At 38.8% G+C, this 18,071-nt stretch overlaps 1 protein-coding gene across 1 annotated transcript in view; it reads right to left on the bottom strand.

The window, feature by feature from the left end:
- Positions 1 to 17,523, bottom strand: part of cnot4b (CCR4-NOT transcription complex, subunit 4b) — a 36,089-nt gene extending 18,566 nt beyond the window's left edge. Inside the window, exons 1-3 of the mRNA XM_007259759.4 lie at positions 17,305 to 17,523; positions 5,109 to 5,345; positions 1,574 to 1,771 (exon numbers count right to left, since the gene is read on the bottom strand). Coding sequence (XP_007259821.2) covers positions 1,574 to 1,771; positions 5,109 to 5,282 — 372 coding nt within the window. The 5' untranslated portion in view covers positions 5,283 to 5,345; positions 17,305 to 17,523. The remainder of the gene's footprint in view (positions 1 to 1,573; positions 1,772 to 5,108; positions 5,346 to 17,304) is intronic.
- Positions 17,524 to 18,071: the final 548 nt, after the last annotated feature.

Raw genomic sequence — 18,071 nt, forward strand, 5'->3', positions numbered from 1 at the left:
TGCAGTGAATAATTTGCACTGTGCTGGGAGCTATTCACAGTGCATGACGTCAGCAGTGATGGCACAGAGAGAGGGAAACAAGAAAAAAAATTATTAGAGAGAGAGAGAAAAAGAGAGGGAGAGAGAGAGAACAAGAGAGCGGGAGGTGTCCGTGGGCATGCTGCAGACTGTGACTGGAATCTGAAAAGCTTGTGGGCAGCTAGTTTTCAAATTTCTGAGGGAGCAAATTCAAAGCAACATGCAAAAGCCTTGTCATGGTGAAGAGTAAATTAAAACTACTATTACTTTTCACAGCTTAATATGGAGCAAAGGGTCCCCCAAACTGACCACACTGCATAAAAACTGCGGGTTATAAATTACTGTTATTTTAAATAGGGTTGAAAAATATATTTTTTTAATCCGTACTTATCACAACAGAAAATATTTAAATGCCTGTGATGGTGAAAAATCAAAAATGTGTTATTTATTATTAAAGGTGTCATATAAGCCCAAGACTATGTCAGTGTTCTGAACTTAATTACTGAAGACAAAAAAAACCTTATTACTAAACCTTATAACACCCTTTCAAGTATATAGTCCTGTCCTTCAGTAAAAACAGCCAATCGTTTTTCTGGTTGTTTGTTCATTATATTTGTCATATTTTAAAACAGTGATAAAAACAGTTTCTGAAATGATAATCTGTGGTCTCTTCCGATAACAACAGATTAAAAGCTGGTATTATATGGCTGGAAATAAGCACACGATCGCATTGTAAACAAGACCGCAGAGTGAAAATGCCTTTAAGGACTTTGCTGAAGACCAGAGTAAACTACAGACATCATACACCTGTATTAAACAGCAGATCGTACTATAGCTGACCAGCACAGTAACATCATTCTGATATTTAAAAAAACAGTGATTAATTCAGCTCTGAACACAGTTAGCATCGGCATCAGGCATTTCCAAAGGATTCACTTCCTGTTCTTTTAAATGAACATTACCCACAACACTGCTTATACCTTTAAAACAAGCTGATTTACTTAGATAATTAGTTATTTCTACTATCTGTACTGGTTTTAATTATACTACTAGGACTCATGAATGGTGCAGGAAAAAAAAATACCATTATATAAGAATATTATTAACTCATCTCTGACCACTCAGAAAACTGACGTACACAGTATTATTCAGAGCAACAGGGACAACTGAATGCAACTGAATGTGCGTGGGTGTCTGTCTAGCAGTTCCTGCTTGAATTACTATTAATCTTGAAGTCTGGATTCTAACGTGACTCATGAATGATCTTCCACAAAGCGTTCACCAGTTCACAGTGTGTTCAAACAGAGTTAACAGGAATTGTTGAGCATGTAATTCAACAGAAAGAGGAATTTCCCAATGAGGAAGTAACTGCTGAAAACCTGTTCTTATCTTAAACAGTGCAATCCTACACCTCAACCAAAGACAACTATGCTGAAAGCCAAGAAAAAGTGATAAAGCATTATGTTTTTTTTTTTTTTAGAATTGTGATGACAGTAATACTCTTTAGATGAATTTGCATTTATATTTATATGGTTTGAGTGGGTGTAAAAATCACCTCAGGGTCAGCTAGCCTTTGCGACAGACCGACAACGAACACCAGATTCCTCTGGACAACGCGCACGCTGGCCAGGTGCTTCCGGTTCTCTGTGATCTTCTGCTTGCGCTCATTCTGCTTCTGCTTCTTCTCATTCTTTATCCTCTGCAGCTCCTCCTGAGATAACGGCTTGTACACAGCTGGGTCTTCTGGGTATGGCTAGAACAGAGAAATGACAGCATTAAATCAAATTTCACTGATTCTGGACAGATTTAAAGCTAACAGCTAATGTTCAGGGAAGAACAATCACTGTTGGTGCCCTCCCAGACTGTAACCAAAAGAGATTCAAACATTCTACTATTCTATATTATATTGAAAATTGCTGGGATTTTTCACCAGAAGTCAAAGATAACCAATATCTTATAATAATAAGTCTTTCGGGGAAGACGTAATCTGTCTCCATTTGAAATAATGTGCAAATTGAGAACAGTGCATCAAGAAGCAAAATGTTGTAGCACGGCATGTTTCATTTATTAACTTATCTTGCATAAATATGCATGTAATGTATGCATATAAGTTGGCTCCATTAAACCCAACATAATGCACCTGAAATCAACCCGTACAACCAGTGAAAACTATAGACCTACATCAACACAAACGGTTTCATTTTTATGCCACGTTCACCTTCAAAATCAGATTTTGGAACTGGGAATCCATCCCATCACACCTGAGCTGCCTGTGCTGCAGTTAAACATTAATAACTGGACCATTTCAAAACATTAAAAAAAACAGTGAGCTAAAGACTTTGAAGGTTAATACAGCTGTTTATTATCAATCCTTTACAGGGGTTTTTATGGAATATCTAACCAAAATCTAACCACTGTTTGTGTCCCAGGTCATCAATGTCAGTGTGGACCATGAGAAGTTGGACAGGGATTTATTGAGAGTCAAATAGATAAGACAGCAAATAAACTGTGTAATGTTACTGCTTTTACTACTGTTGATGTGGGGAGCCGCCATGTTGGACTTTGAACTTGGTGTTAGTAAGGCTCTCTTTGGGGTGTTCCAGTTGAAATTTTATACTTGGAGATCCCAGTTCAAATGCCATCCAATATTAGTTAGGTTACTAAGGTCTATTTTTTATTTATTTATTTTTACACCTAGGACTAATAAAATGTTACACAGCCTAATTTGATCATCAATTTGTCTGCTGGACATCAAGAGTATTTTTGTTGTTTAAAAAAATATGGGGTAAACTTGAGAAAACTGAGTTATATAGAGTACTACAAAAGCTTTTTTGGATCAGCAGAACCACTAAGGATTTTCCACCAATTTATATATAATACATCATAGCTAGTGAAAGAAGCATTTATACAACCAAACAGTTCAAAAAGGACCATTGCATTAACTAAAGAATTCACTTAAAAAATATTTATTATAAGTACATGTCCACTTTTTGAATTATATGGACTAACAAATAGTTTGACACACAATAAAATACATATTCATTCAGGTTCCACCATGTCATAAAATATTTCTGAGCCAAGTATAAAGCTTAATCTGAACCAGATATCCTTAAGAAAAACAGTACATGGCCATAACAAGCCAGGCTGGAAAAGGAAAAAAAAATCGAACTCAAGAAGCCTTATATGATGCTCATCCTCCAGAGGAGCCATATGTGCCTTACTGGTTGAAGTAAAGGGCACTGTAGATTTAAGTGTTCTTGTGTGTACTGTGGACACTTGGGGAATGTTCATTTATTGATCAGCAGATCTGGGAGGGGTGTTTCTGATGAAAGAGAAAGTAACAGATCTAGGGAGGACAAATTGGTGGGACTCAGGTTCTTCCACCACTTTCCCCCAGACAGCTGCAGAGCAGCACAACGATAAAAAAAATCGCCGAAACCCTGAGGCGATGGAGCAAGCTGAAATTTCTCCATCAAAGCTAGCTGGGATGCTGAACACCAGCCATCATCAAAACACTTTTCACCACCGACCCCCATGGAGCTGTTCCCTAAAAATAAAATCCTGCTCTACAAAAGACCCATGTGAAGATCCTCAGGCTAAGAAAATATTAAGAAAAAAGGCTTTTAAATGTGAATCTGTAAAAAAAAAAAATGCTTCTTAAAATGGTCCCAGTGATATTTAACAAACTACATCATGTAATCGAAAAAGATGATGCAATTATTACTTTGACAGTTAAACTGTCACTAGACAGTGCAGTTCCTGCTGAAATTGCAAGCAGGATTGCAGCCTGGCAGTTTTGCTGCTATAGGTAGTGGTTGCTAAGGTGTTAATATAGTACATATGTTGATTCTATGCCTTTCTAGATGAGGTGAGTAGCTGGGGGTGTTGCTATGATACAAAAATTGGTTGCTATGGTGTTGCTAAGTAGTTGCAAGGGCGCTGCTCTTGTTATGGCTTTGCTAACTGGTTAGTAAAGTGTTCCTGGGTGATTGCTAAGATGTGGCTATTTATATGAGAATACTTTTATCTAAATGCTCAAAAACATTTGAGTACATTTTGGAACTCGCGTATGATTGGCTAATAGAGCTGTATCTAAAAAACAATGGCTACTGCCCTGTATACCGGCACAATATAACAGATTAATTAAGATGAGGGCAGGGCTTTACTCACTTAAATCAATGGGTTTTAGAAGATATTTATGTGCAGATTAATTTTCAAGACGTGTTTGACTTTAAAAAGAGATTGTTTTTTATTTTTATCACAGTTTTGTTTACTTAGATGCCAATACCACCTTAATGGAGGGCTTCTGTAATATGCTGTGAATAGTCTCTCAGCATGAAATGTACTTTACATGTTAAAACCAACCACTTTAAAAACGTGGTTTACTTTAAAAAGTAAAGTAGAAACATAACTGAAATGAGCTGTTTCCAGAGACTAAACTCCAAAGTTTTGAATGTTCGATGTGGTTAGCGGTGTTGGTTAGCTCTGGTACTCACAATATTGGCTGAAAGCTTCTTTATAAAGAGCGGTAATATTTGGCTAGTGATCAATACGTTTTAGTTACACATTCCCCGAACATGAACAACAGGAACTCCAGACTGACCAAGCCGAGCCGAGCATGAGCCAGAGATCCTCTGGTCCAGCCACCAACCAGAGATGTTTCTCCAGCCCTGATTGGCCATCTAATGGTTGACCAGAAACAAGAAAATGCAGCTTCCTGTGGTCAGCGAGCCATACTCGCTAATATGATTTGAACCGCTCTCAAGATGCTTTAAGACTCAGGTGGCATAATAATGAAGAAGAAAAAAAATACTACTCCAATCACACTAATGGTTCCTTTAAAAAAAAACTGAAAAACAGCAGTGATTTAATCTTTAGAAGGTCAAATAATCAGACTCACTGACTGTGCCTAAACAGGACATAGGATAGCACAGTTTTAGAACAGCATGTACTGTTTAGAGGAAAATTGAGTGTTTTTGATAAGATAAAGGGTTTAGTAGATTTTCAATTCAGAATTAAACAGGCAAACAAAACCTTACTCCACCTTCCCTTTGGCCTTCTATTAACTTAGGAATAAATGGGTTTTCTACCTTCCTGCAGGCGGGACAAAGGCCGTTCTCGTCTGTGCGGATGCGGTGCCAGCAGAAACGGCAGATCTGGTAGCCGCAGGTGCAAGGAAAGAAGTTGACGTCGTCAATCTCCAAGGGCTCCATGCACAAGGGGCACTCCATTGGGTCCTCTTTCACCTCAGGGCTACGGGACATCCTATGGCACAAGGCGTCAAGTGGCGGCGTTGTTGCAGTGGAGGAGGAGGACCAGGCACTGGACTGAGTAGAAACAGAGAAAGAAAAAAAAGAGAGAATTTACACTCACTCTACCAAGCATCTGATTTACAGAAACAGAACAACCACTAATTAAGAGCTAACCCACTGAATTTCACTACTTATAGCACAAAAGAATAAGATATGATCATCATGCCTGCCGTCTGCACGATGCAACAAAACACAGGTGTGCGTCAATCATCTTTGGCGGCAAGACAGAAATGCATTTGCGTAAACAGATAATGAGGATGAGGATTTCCCTGTGCGCGCATCTGAAATTGTGAATTCTGAAAGGACTGACAGCTCAGACATAAATGATTAGCACAGTTACAGATTCAGGTAAATAAAACAGATCCAGTTATAAGCATCATATTAAATGACTCCAGGCATTTTTAGATCTAGACAGTAGACATCACTGCATAGTGGATATAGACATTCACTGCTGGCAGCAATAAACCATTAACACAGCAAAGCTTCATTTTAAAACAGGACATAGGTTGTCGTCGAATTAGTTTCTTTCTCTTTTTTTTTTTTTTTTTTTACATTATTCAAACCCTACTCTAAGACAGATCTGTTAAAATGCCTTCAGAAGCACAGCTAAAGCATAATGTTTTACACCACATGAATTTGTCTATGTGAAACAACTTAAGACACCAATTGGACATTTTTTGAGTAGATCAAGAATGGATTTGAGCTATGTATTTACAAAATAATATTGGTGACAGACCCAATCCAGTTTCCAAGCAACACTGGTATAGCATTTCCAATTTCCTAAACTAAATCAGACTGGACTGATACCAAACAAGTAATAAAACATGTTTATTAAATTTCTTTCTATTTCCAGAAATACATTATTTTTCTTTTTTTTGGCTCATTTCAAGGCTAATTTATGAATAAACTCCTGCTTCCTGTCCCATTCATGTACCATTACCACAGAAAACAAACCATCATCAAGTTTCTTTAACCAAACTTCCAAACGTGGCTGTTAGGTTGTGAAATAACGCCATAGCAAAGGCGAAATTAAAAATGAAAATGAGAAAAAAAGGCCAAAGGTCTCTGGATCAGCAAGCAGATCCTTCATTAAAGCACTAAAACAAAAAGACTGCAATGTAATAATGGGGAAGAGGAGCAATTTAGCCTTAGTTACATAACATTTTACACTGTATAAGAATAAAAAACTGCTGTCTGGTTTGTTTTGAAAGGTTTATGATAAAGTAATTTTACAAAGGCAACTTGTTTACATGTCTACAACACTAAAAATCAGGCAGAGTTGATAAATCAATGTCAAAGGCCAACAAAGAAAAAAAACTTCTCTGCCTTTATTTTACTGGCCTTAGCAGCACAGACACACTTAAACAAGTGGCAGCACTTCCTCACGATGACTTATCCCTTCACCTACTGAACAGTGCTTTGAATAGGATTCCCAGGAAGGAGCAAAACCACCCACTAGTCTAGTCACATTGAAAAGAAACATTTCACAAACAGATTTCTTAGGCAGACTATACACACGCACGCACACACAAGGATAAAAAAAATAAAATAAAAAAAAAACACATAAATTGGCAGATACCGATATAAATCCGTTATCATCTTACATCCATACAGGTTACCCTGTGTGGCTGTGTAAATTCATTAAAATTCATTGAAAAGATTTGGGTCGAAATTGTATGGAAACACTGTATTTTACGGTATATTTTACAAGTCTGTACATTGATGAATTTTAACAATTGTTTTATGCCCATTATTAAACGTATATATTTTACTTAGATGCATAGTTGATATTTACTATTTAAAGGCTGCTTTTTTGTGTTATAAATAAATATTAATACTTTAACATTATACTTTGTCCAAAACCAAAAATCAAGACAGTTCTTGAGTCAAATTGCCCAGCCCTCGCAGCCACTATAACACAGCCTTGCCAAATCTCTGACAAATGGCCTGTCTAACAGCAGGTCACTGTGCCCGGAAACTTTCAGGCTCAGTCCTTCATGTGTACTTTGTTCATCTCCTCACATTTGGATCACATCTTTGTCAATGTCCCTCTGCAACATATCTGTGCTGTCTATGCTCTGCCCAAATCAGTGTGTGAAGAGGCAGTGTGTCCAGAGCCTCTGCAGGGGGAGCACCAATAGTATAAGACAGGGCTGAGAGGCGGGACACTTGGGAAGCATCTAAAAATACCCTGCTGAGGGCAGGCCGGCTGTCGAAGAAGATGCCAGCCCCTCTGTTTCTATCTTTAAAAGGGAAACCGGAATGGAAACGCTGGGAAAGGGGGTTAATAACCCCTCCCCACACTCAGCTGCTCTACATGTAGGGCCATCAGCATTTCCTCTGGCCGATGTAAGGTCCCAAGCGGCCAAGCGGGACCTGCAAGCATGCTGAAACGAACCGTGGATGGAATTAGCAACACAGTGGGAATGGTACCCTCACTGTTCCTGTGGAGGGGGTCTCTTCAATTGTGTCTGGGGGACAAATCTGATATATGTACCTTTCAACTAATAGCTGTATAGCAGTGGTTCAAAGTCCACTCCTTGAGGCCCAGTGTCCAATGTAGTCGGACAATAAAAAGCCCGAAAGTCTTAAGTCTGGACTTTCAACCTTTTCAGTTTGAACCAAAACAGCAGGTGCAATTAACAATGGTTTGTACCAAATTGTTCCAACCAATATTGGATCAGGCCAATAGAGATAGTCTCAATCATGGTTGGGTTTTCCGCAGTGTAAAGCTGCTTTTCTAGATGGTGCACACTTTCAGACCAGTTACAGGAAGCTGAATACAAAAGTATACTACAAAAATAACTAGTGTTGTGCAAAAATTAGACTCCCCTTCTAATGCACACACATCGTGCAGCAGTATGTGCACAACAGCTTATGTTGGTGATTCCTGTATTTTCTGTAACTGTAGATTAACCCTAATTTAAAAAGGAACCAGAGTTGTATCTGTCGTGATGTGAGTGTCCACAACGGAAAGTTGAATTCTTGCAGAGGCAGAATTTAGCATTACACCAGGAAATCAATTCACCTAACTGACAACATTCTATAAACCAATCAATCAGTGTGCAGTATAGAAAGCCCAAGCATGTGAAGATAACAGGACACAGGAAACTTCTTTGGTCCGATCTGCAAATTGCAATGTGAAACCAAAAGTCAGCGTCAATGCAGATCTCCAGGCATGAAAACAGCATTATTTGTAATGACCAGATCGGGTGCTTTTTGAGAGCGAGAAATCTCTTTAAACTATGCTAGGTTATACCATCAGGACAAGAATGTGCTACCCCTGGTGTTAAGCAAACATGCATGTAGTCAAGCCAACAAGAATAGCTGCAATCAGACCAAACCAGAATGAAACATGACTGACATTCTGCTTCTTAGAAAGCATACCACTCAACACAAATGTCTAAAGGGAAAAAAACAGCACTGTTCGCTAAACTATATTTTCCCTCCAAGAATGCATCACAGCAAAATCTCATACCACAGTCACTTTAACATCTGGCATGATGCTACATTTGAATACATATTACTGGTCTAGCAACAACAGATGCATTATGAATGCAGACCAAGATGTAGTGCAGTGAAGTCTAGAGACACGGCCAATCAAATGATTCAGCTGTTAAAGATGTAATGCAGCACAACAACAGAGCAATAAAGTTGACTGAGTAAACTTTAACATATGTTAAAGTCAGACTGAATACATATGTGCAGGCTGCTGTAGTGGACTACTGAGGGATGGTACTATTAATGATGCTTATACTGGTGAGGTATAACAAGCAAAAGTCTTATATTGGAATAGGCCAACTCATACACATACACACTGAAGTTATTCTACTCAATCTGAAAGGCTTTTAAAAACACTCCTTACATACATTATTTTGAGGTTGTGTGCATTTGCACAAAATTTCATCAACATGCACAACACTGCATTATGACCTCTTTGTTACACTGAATTCAAGAGATATGGGACTGATCAGCTTTGTAAAGCACCAGCTTATTTTAAGGGCACATGTATATATACCTGGGTTCCATTGAATGGATCAGAACCTTTAGATACATTCAGGGTCTCAACTGAGTGTCTTAAGTCAGGTATTTGTAACTGGTGTAACTTATGATGTTAAGCTTCTTAATCTGGAGTTATTGCGTGCCAGACAATTAAGTTCAATACAAACTGAAATGTTAAGTGTTTTTTTTTTCTGGGTCCATCCTCTTTAGAGTAAGCACAATGGCAATAGTGAGGATCCAGCAGAGCGCAATATATCATCAGTGATGTACTACACTCAGTGAATTTGTGTTTCCATTCCCGTGTGGTCCATACAGCCTCTTTCTAAGTACACTTTGCTATTTAATTTGGTGTAGTGTTGCAGTTTATTTATAGTGAGGGCTGATCAGGTGCAACTATAGAGTCAAACAGTTTACCTCTCTTAGCACAAAAATAGAGCTAAATAACTAAACTTCCAGATTCCAGAGTCCAGATTTGCCACAAGCTTTGCATGTTCTACTTTACTAAATGCAACCATGTCCAATAAATGCAAATTTAAAATTCACTGCACTGCTTCATGGTTAAAGCACGTTTTCATTTTTCATTCCTACGTCAGCCTATAGAAGAAAAAAACTGAAAGAGCTCTATGAGCAAACATTAAAAGATCTGCTGTTCCTTCATCAACTTCTTGTTTTTCTGTCTGTGGATACAACAAGGAAGTGTTACACGTCACATGACTAACACAAGAGTTTGACAGTTAGAATAGCATGGTTCACATCCGTGGTCTGGCCTGATGGCCAAAAGACTCTGTGGACTTCAGAACAGTGACAAGCTGGTAGCAGTAGCTGCCAAGGAAATGACAACAGAGGAAAACTCCTAAATCTGTAGCCACAGCAGTTTATTAAAGAAAACGCCTCAAAGTTATTGGTTATACCATTAATGTAACCCTAAAGCAAAATTACATTTGTTACTTAAATGACATGCCACAAAAGAATGTATAAATTAAAAGTGTTTCCATCGTTTCCTTTTCTACTAAGTGATACATCAAAAAAAATGTCACTATAGAAATTAGAATTCATGCATAGAAATCAAAAATGATTTAATTAAGGCACTTCAAAAGATACACTTAAGTTTTCTGATTCCTCACTGAAAATGCAGTCATTTTATGACAGCAGTAATCTTGGCTTGTGGAAAACACTGTTTTCAAAACAAGACAAGAAGAAAAGAGAAAGTGGTATGTTTATAGGTCTTATCAGAAGCCCTGAGTACATAAAGTTAAATACAGACTGTGCCAACAGGCTGCAGGTGGGCCTATTCAAACAAATGCAATCCACTCTGTTACACTCGTGCAGACTCGTTTTTATGTAACAGGCCTCCTATGGCTTTCAGCCACAGTCATTTCTATGAAACTTGACACTACAGCATGTGCCCCCTGGGAACATTGTTGGTATTAGCAGCCACCCTCGCCAAAAAACTTACAACATTGTGTCTGCTGTAGACAATGTCTGCTGGTGCATATTTCCCCACATGGGGCCAGTGATATACATCTGTATTAATTATCTATTACTCTCTGATTACTTCTTTTAATCATCTGCCACACTTATTCACACTTGACCTCTCTCAAACCTAGACCAGGCAACTTCTCTCACAACTCACTTTCAGGAATGTACACAAAATAATGCTTATCTGTGTTTTCTATGTAACACTTTTATTCTCTGTGGTTGAAAAGCAACAGTGTCCTACAAATGAACCTTACTGCAATAGTTATACGAACAATTTTTGGACAATATATTGTGTCACAGATAATTCCATAAAACCATTATTGTAATTTTCATGTCATGTATATATATTTATTTAATGTCACTGATTTATTGATAAACTATTAGGTGATTGTTTCTTTGTCCATACATTGCAGCAAATATGTAGCGAAATATATTTTTAAAATGTGTGCAAAAGGTACGATACAATCAAAATGATATACTGCAATTTTGATATTCTGTCACATACTCAAGGACTGCCTCAAAGAGACTAATTTTTATATTATATGTGTGTGTGTGTGTGTATGTATATATATATATATAAAAACATCATTTATTTACACATCATAACCTCGTACTTATGTACTTAGTTACTAACGCTCATAAAGCTAACAAACACTAACAATGCTTAAATTAGTTCAAAAATTTAAAGGCATGATTTATTATTAACTCAAAGAAACTACACAGTACTCTGTAACTTGTTTTGTAGAAATAAGGCCCTTTCAAGATTCATCTATTTTTTACGAAAACAAAAATTGCATATAAAGTATTTTTAGACGACAACATGCATATTAAGGACATTCACACTAAGTTCTTGCAGCTTGTCTTTAACATTTAACTTTTTGGGGAATGACCTACGCTACCCTATGCCCCTTTACTTAGACATTTTTAAAGTTTGTCTAGGAGCTTCCGAGTCCGTTTATGTTTCACATAGAAGCAGAGTATTTCTTTCCTCGCTAATGTGCACTTACGTGGAGAAGAACATTAAAGAGAGCCAAAAAAAGGTGGGCAGAAAGCACACTGAGCAAAGAAACTATAAGAGAGGACTTTTATGAGAGCTATGGCATGTCCAGCCTGACTAACAGGAAAAATAAGGCAAATAATATAAAAATGAATAAACATAGAAATAAATGCGTTACAGCTATTTACAAGATTTCACTACATAAAGTTTATTCATTTTGTTAAGTATGAAAAAAATTTTAATCTTTGGACCACTTCTGGGAAAACACTTGCTATACAGGCATGCTTAGACATACGTCTTCGTTGACATTCTCATTTTTTAACAATTTTATCTGTTTATTATCTAACAAAATATTGGTATGTTTTATTCTTATGTAAACAAACAATAAAGTAAACACAACAGGCAATTTCAAGGTCAGAAATGGTATTCAGCTCCTGACCATACATATGTACAACAAATAAACAATACACTTATAATCACAGGCCTACATACTACTAGAGAATCTTAGTAAAAACACAGCACAATTACTTCAACACAGAGGAATGCATTTACATCATCAGGTCATTAGGTCGAGATCAAAGGCCAAAGTGGCGCACAACACTGACATCATGCATTGCTATGCATCAAGTGTTAGTTGGGTTTTATGACTGCACTAGTGATCCTCATTAACACTTAATAATATTTACATACCAATGTTACTTTATAAACACTGAAGCACATGCCTGTCAGCCCTATAACCCAATGATTAATCAACAAACAACTAAATATTACTGTTATCTGAATGCATTTAATATGTTTGTGTATATACATGAAGCTGAAAACTAGGGCTGTCCCTAACGATTATTTTTTAAACGATTATTCTAACGATTATTTTTTTCGATTAGTCGACTAATCTATTCATTGAGAAACATATTTAAATAATTATTTTACGTTTTAAAGCAAACGATAAATTACTATATTTATATATAATAACAACAACAACAACAACAACAACAACAACAACACAAGCCTACTAAACCAAACCCCACACTTATAATCACTTACATGTACAGCACGTTGTTTAGATCTATAACGCTAAAAATGGATAAGCTCCCATACACCACAACCGTGTGTTGCACTGTTTTCTGTGACCGCTAGATTTTGTGACCACTGGCAAGTAGTTCTCAGCAGACCGGTGCACTGGCCGATTCGAAACGTGTTCGTTTCTAATGTTTACCCCGACTGGCCAAAACGGTTCAGTTTAGGGCTGAGGGTAAGGTGTAGGTATAGAAAGCTTCCGTTTTGCCAATGAACGCTCATAACCGTGAGCACTGGTCACAAAATTCCGACGGTGACAGAAAACGGTGTGACACCGCAGCGCCGACGGCGCTAGCTAAAATAACTTAAGGCAGCTAGCTTAGCTAAACACCTGAACTTATGAATAATGCTACTGTTTCTGGAAACTGTGAAATGCCATGCACAAATATAAACCAAAAATGTATAATTTCTGCCTGTGGCAGGTTTAAAACCTTTGGTAGACAGCCTTAAGTCTTTTTAAGGACACCCGCGGAGACCCTGATGTAAACGGTAACTTACTGTGTGACCCTGTTGACATAGTGCTCCTGGATGTTTGCGCTTCAAGTGCTCCTTTTGCACGTATGGCAGAGGACCACATTGTTGCCCTTTTGCGTGAAATGCTCCCAAACTTTAGATGCCCGCTGGCGTTTTTTTGTAGCTGGAGATTGCTCTCCGGAGTCCAAGCTCTCCAGAGCTTAGATTCTCTGCCCGAACCCGACATGACCCGAGGCCCGCCCGTAAATCCGACCCGGGCTCCAGAAAATAGTCCGAGATGTAGGCGTCTGTTTTTTAATGATATTTTTATTTAAAAAAAAAAATAACGAAAACTGAAAGTGAAACTAAACTAATTTATTTATAAGCGCTGTTTTCACTACCGCAGTTCTACAGCGGGGGTGTTGTGCCGATTCTGTCCGCGAAGCGGGAGTCAGATTCAGCAGAGAGTCGGATTCGGCACAAACGCGGCGGCACCTCGCGGTCCGCGGTGTCAGTTGTAAGCGCTCGCGCTAGCCGCAAAATACGGCAGAAAACACTGAGGGAGCTGCAGAATTATGAATGGGACTAGAATATGAGCACGAGGAGATCAAAGAGAACCTTCACCTGTGAGTAGCTCTCTCTCTCTCTCTCTCTCTCTCTCTCTCTCTCTCTGTGTCTCTCTCTCTGTGTCTCTCGCACGTGAACTCCTCCGCGTTTGACTTGCAGAACTGTGTTTAGCTGTTCTTAAAAATCATTTTAATTAAATAATAGTTCTATGCTTCTATGTTACCGTGTTAATTAACATAATTCTGATCATATTTCGCTCATTAAAACAGCCCGAAAACAGCCAGTTGGAATTTTTGGGCCCGATCTAACCTCTAATGCTCTCCACAGGCGCCGCCATGTTTACGACGCGCCGACGCACGTTATGCAAATCGATGTATTTTTGTAATCGATGACGTCGATTATGTCGACGCGTCGCCCCAGCCCTACTGAAAACAGAAAAAATCCTTGTTTTACTACATTATTTAAAACTGTGTACTGTGTGAGTGTTGATACAAGTTCTTGCCATTAAAAGTTTAGGTGCCCCTGTCTTAAGCTGTTTATTTGCAAAATGACATGCTAATCATAGATCAAAATTGACAGTCTGAAACTTAGAACACAAAAAAAATAAAAACTTGTCTTATACTTTTTTGGGGGGTTCTGTTGCCACCAGCCACTGTTTTACAGAACTGAGGTCCAAACCATGTTGTGAACCAAATCGCGACTTCAGTGTACTGCATCTTTTTCTAGTTTTTTTTTCAGTGCTGCACCCACATTACATTCCTGCCAAGACATAAAGGCCTACACCTACAGAAAAAGACTGCAAAATGATGCTAATGCAGTTTACATAGGAAATAATCAATATGTGCTAAAAATGTTTAACCACAATTAAATGTTTACTTGCATTGTTTGCATTGAAATAAATCCTAGATACACATCTGGACCAACAACAGATAATTCGGCGAGCAAGCAGTCTTCACTATGATGCTGATGCTATCTTCCTTTGCATCGTAATCTGATTCGGCCAACATTTTCTTTACATTATTTATTTTTATCTTACTGTCCCAGTTTTCCAAAGAGAGCAACTACATAAAACAACGCCTTTCTAAAATAGATATGTTGATAAAGACACACCTATCTTCAGAACACATTACATAATAGCCTAAATTCAAGTATACCCAAGAAAGGCAACAGACATGGTAACTATTAATCAAAATAGAAGGATTGCCCAACTATGTATCGTTATCAGCTGATGTTCATCCCAAATTTACAATCTATGCCCAGTAACACAGAAGTTCTGCACACAAATTTAAGGGACCTCAGAGTTGGTGCTTGGAGCTATTCCAGCCATCGACCTATAGTCCTGAAAAATCATATATTATCAATATCAGCCCCAAACACCCTGACTGGTTACTCTGATTCAAATTTACGCATCACCTTCAAACCAAAACCATTTATATGATTATTTGATATATCTTTGTTTCTGAGCGTAGGAGACTAAACTCTCACTAAAGCTGCCAAAAGTGTGGCTCCTTTTGGACGCCTTTTGGAAAACCTACAAGATTTGAATGCTGCATCATACCACGCATGACATTTCCCACATTCACCCACAGACTTAAACAACCCACTTAATTTGAGCCACTTGCTGGAGATTCACTTACACGAGTACCTCCATACCTATAAAACCTACAAACATAACTTTCCATAGAACATAATGGAATATTCACTTATTTACTGATAATGGGAGTTAAGTCCATAAAAATTACATAACAGATTTGGATTGCAATTGCATTCCTGAATCCACCAGTCATAAACACTAGAGAATTCCCAAGACAAATTCCAGAAGTATGGATGGATGGATGCATGGAGCACCATCATTCCACAGAACAGTTTCACTGCATGACAACTTGTGGCTGGACGGCCACTTTACGTCTTTAACCCACTCCTTAGATCGATCCCAAAAAATCCATACCGACCCGCCCGTGCACATTCTACCCACCCAGAGAGAGCAAGGCCAATTGTGCTCTCTTGGACTCTCAATTCTCATATCATACTTCTGTGTCGAACCTGCAGCGTAGTCTACGGAAGGATGTGAATACTAAGTCGTAGTCTGAAACGTAACTATGCATTGCGGACAGCTGTGATTAGTCCACTGAGCCGCCCCCATATTCTCGCCCTTGTAGTTTAAACTCCAGCCTTTAGTCTGCTGGACCACTCAAAGACTAGTCACTCTGTAGTTTATACCAAAAAGGTGCAGGAAGGGGTGGGAACACAACAAGTTACTAAAAGGAGGACAATTCACAGAAACTCAAATAACTTGATCAACCACGAACTATAACTCACACTCAGAGCGCAGGTTTGAGGTGATTAGCCCGACACATCTTTCTCCAGCCGGCCTGACAGGTTAGCCTTAGTGGCTAGCTAACTGACAGACGAGCCGAGTTATAGCGGGCTAAACAGCTAGCTTAGCTACAAAACCAACTTCTTAGCTTAGCTAAGCTAACATGGTGTCCGACATCAACAATACTCATATTTATATGCTGTTTCACAGCAATATATATTAAAATAATAAAAAACAACGTATAAAATTGTAGCAAGCTAGGGTGGATAGTGGAGGCGCCGAACGAGCTAGTTAAGCTAAGCTAACGCTAGCTGGCTAGCGTAGCCTAACAAGCTAGCTAGCTAACTACCGGAGCGTCTCAGAGCTCATCGCTATTTCAGCGCCGAGGCCTGCAGTTCCCAGCCCGGTGTTCTGTCAAGTTCTGCTACCCTGTCAAACCGTGCTACCCTAGTGTGTTTAACTCTAAAAATACAAAAGAAGCACCATATTAGAGCATGTTCCCAGCAAAAGTCCCAGTAGATGTAGATAGTACATTTTAATAGCATAAATCACTGTATCACGGTAAAGTTACAGCAATGAGAGGTCATTACAATTTCCTATTGATTTTTTTGTAAATAATAAGTATCGTACTGATCTTAACCAATTTACATTTACACTTTTGCGCAATTACCGTAAATCCAGCTTGTTTAAAGCACAAAAAGCACAAATAGATATATTAACAAAATAAACATGAGAAATGTTTAAAAAAAAAGTGTAGGTCAGCGCATGCGCAGTGCCTTTAGGGAGCACGTATCGATGGATAGCATAACTCGACGGAACACCGGCACAGCCCGACACCCCAAGTCTTACAAGAGATTTTTCACTCAAACACAACCCAAACACGCCTGTAGACCCGAATGAGGTGCATGTTCATTCCGGTTCAAACACCAAGCGCCGCACTAAACGGCACACCAAACTTTTGGAGACTCTGAGTTTGAGTTGTGAGGTCTGTGGTGAGCGCTGGCTGCTGAGCTATAGGTGAGCTAACGCTAACTAGGTTAGCCATAGGGTTAGCTGTTGGGCTGCTGGCTGCTGATACTCACCCTGTCTAACTGTGTTCTCCCCGGGATTAATGCTCAGCAGTCGGGATGGGAATATGGCAGAGACTCCCCGGACTCCGCAGTGTGCTTGAATTGTTAGGGGGGTTATTTCTCAGTTCTGAACTGAAGTGACCAAGCCCTTTCTCGTAGCCTCTATGACCATGTACAGCGGCGGCACCTTCCAACCACCATCTTACATGAAGTGGGGAGGAGGGAGTGAGGAGGGTGAGGGGGACAAGTCAGAACTTACCGCGCATGCGTCAGGTCATACTGCTTATGGGTAATGTAGTACTAATGAGTAACCCTTTGCGAACGGCGTCGTTGATATACGAATCCGATTTAGGACCATATGTGAAAGAATAAGTTCACATTATTAGGCTGAAATGACTACATTTTGGCTCAGATATGATTTTTTCATGGCTGTGTAAACGTGCCATTTTTTAAAAAAATGAGATCTGAGCCACTTCGGCTACATTCACATTACAAGCCACATTCCTAAATCCGATTCTTTGCTCAAATCGGATTTGTCTATCTTGAAGATTCACATTCACAAATGTAAGTGACTTGTATCTGTGTGTAATGCGAACAAATCTGTCCCTAAAACGCCCCACATGCGCACAGATTAATTTGGCAATGTCAGTAGATCGGATCCATATCCGATTTAGGACCACAAATGGAAGTGGCTCAGATCTGATTTGAAAAAATCAGATTTGGCACATTTACACAGCCATTAAAAAAATCAGATCTGAGCCACATTGAGCAAAAAATTG

This window comes from Astyanax mexicanus, chromosome 2 (assembly GCF_023375975.1).
Source record: "Astyanax mexicanus isolate ESR-SI-001 chromosome 2, AstMex3_surface, whole genome shotgun sequence".
NCBI classification, from domain to species: Eukaryota; Metazoa; Chordata; class Actinopteri; order Characiformes; family Acestrorhamphidae; genus Astyanax; species Astyanax mexicanus.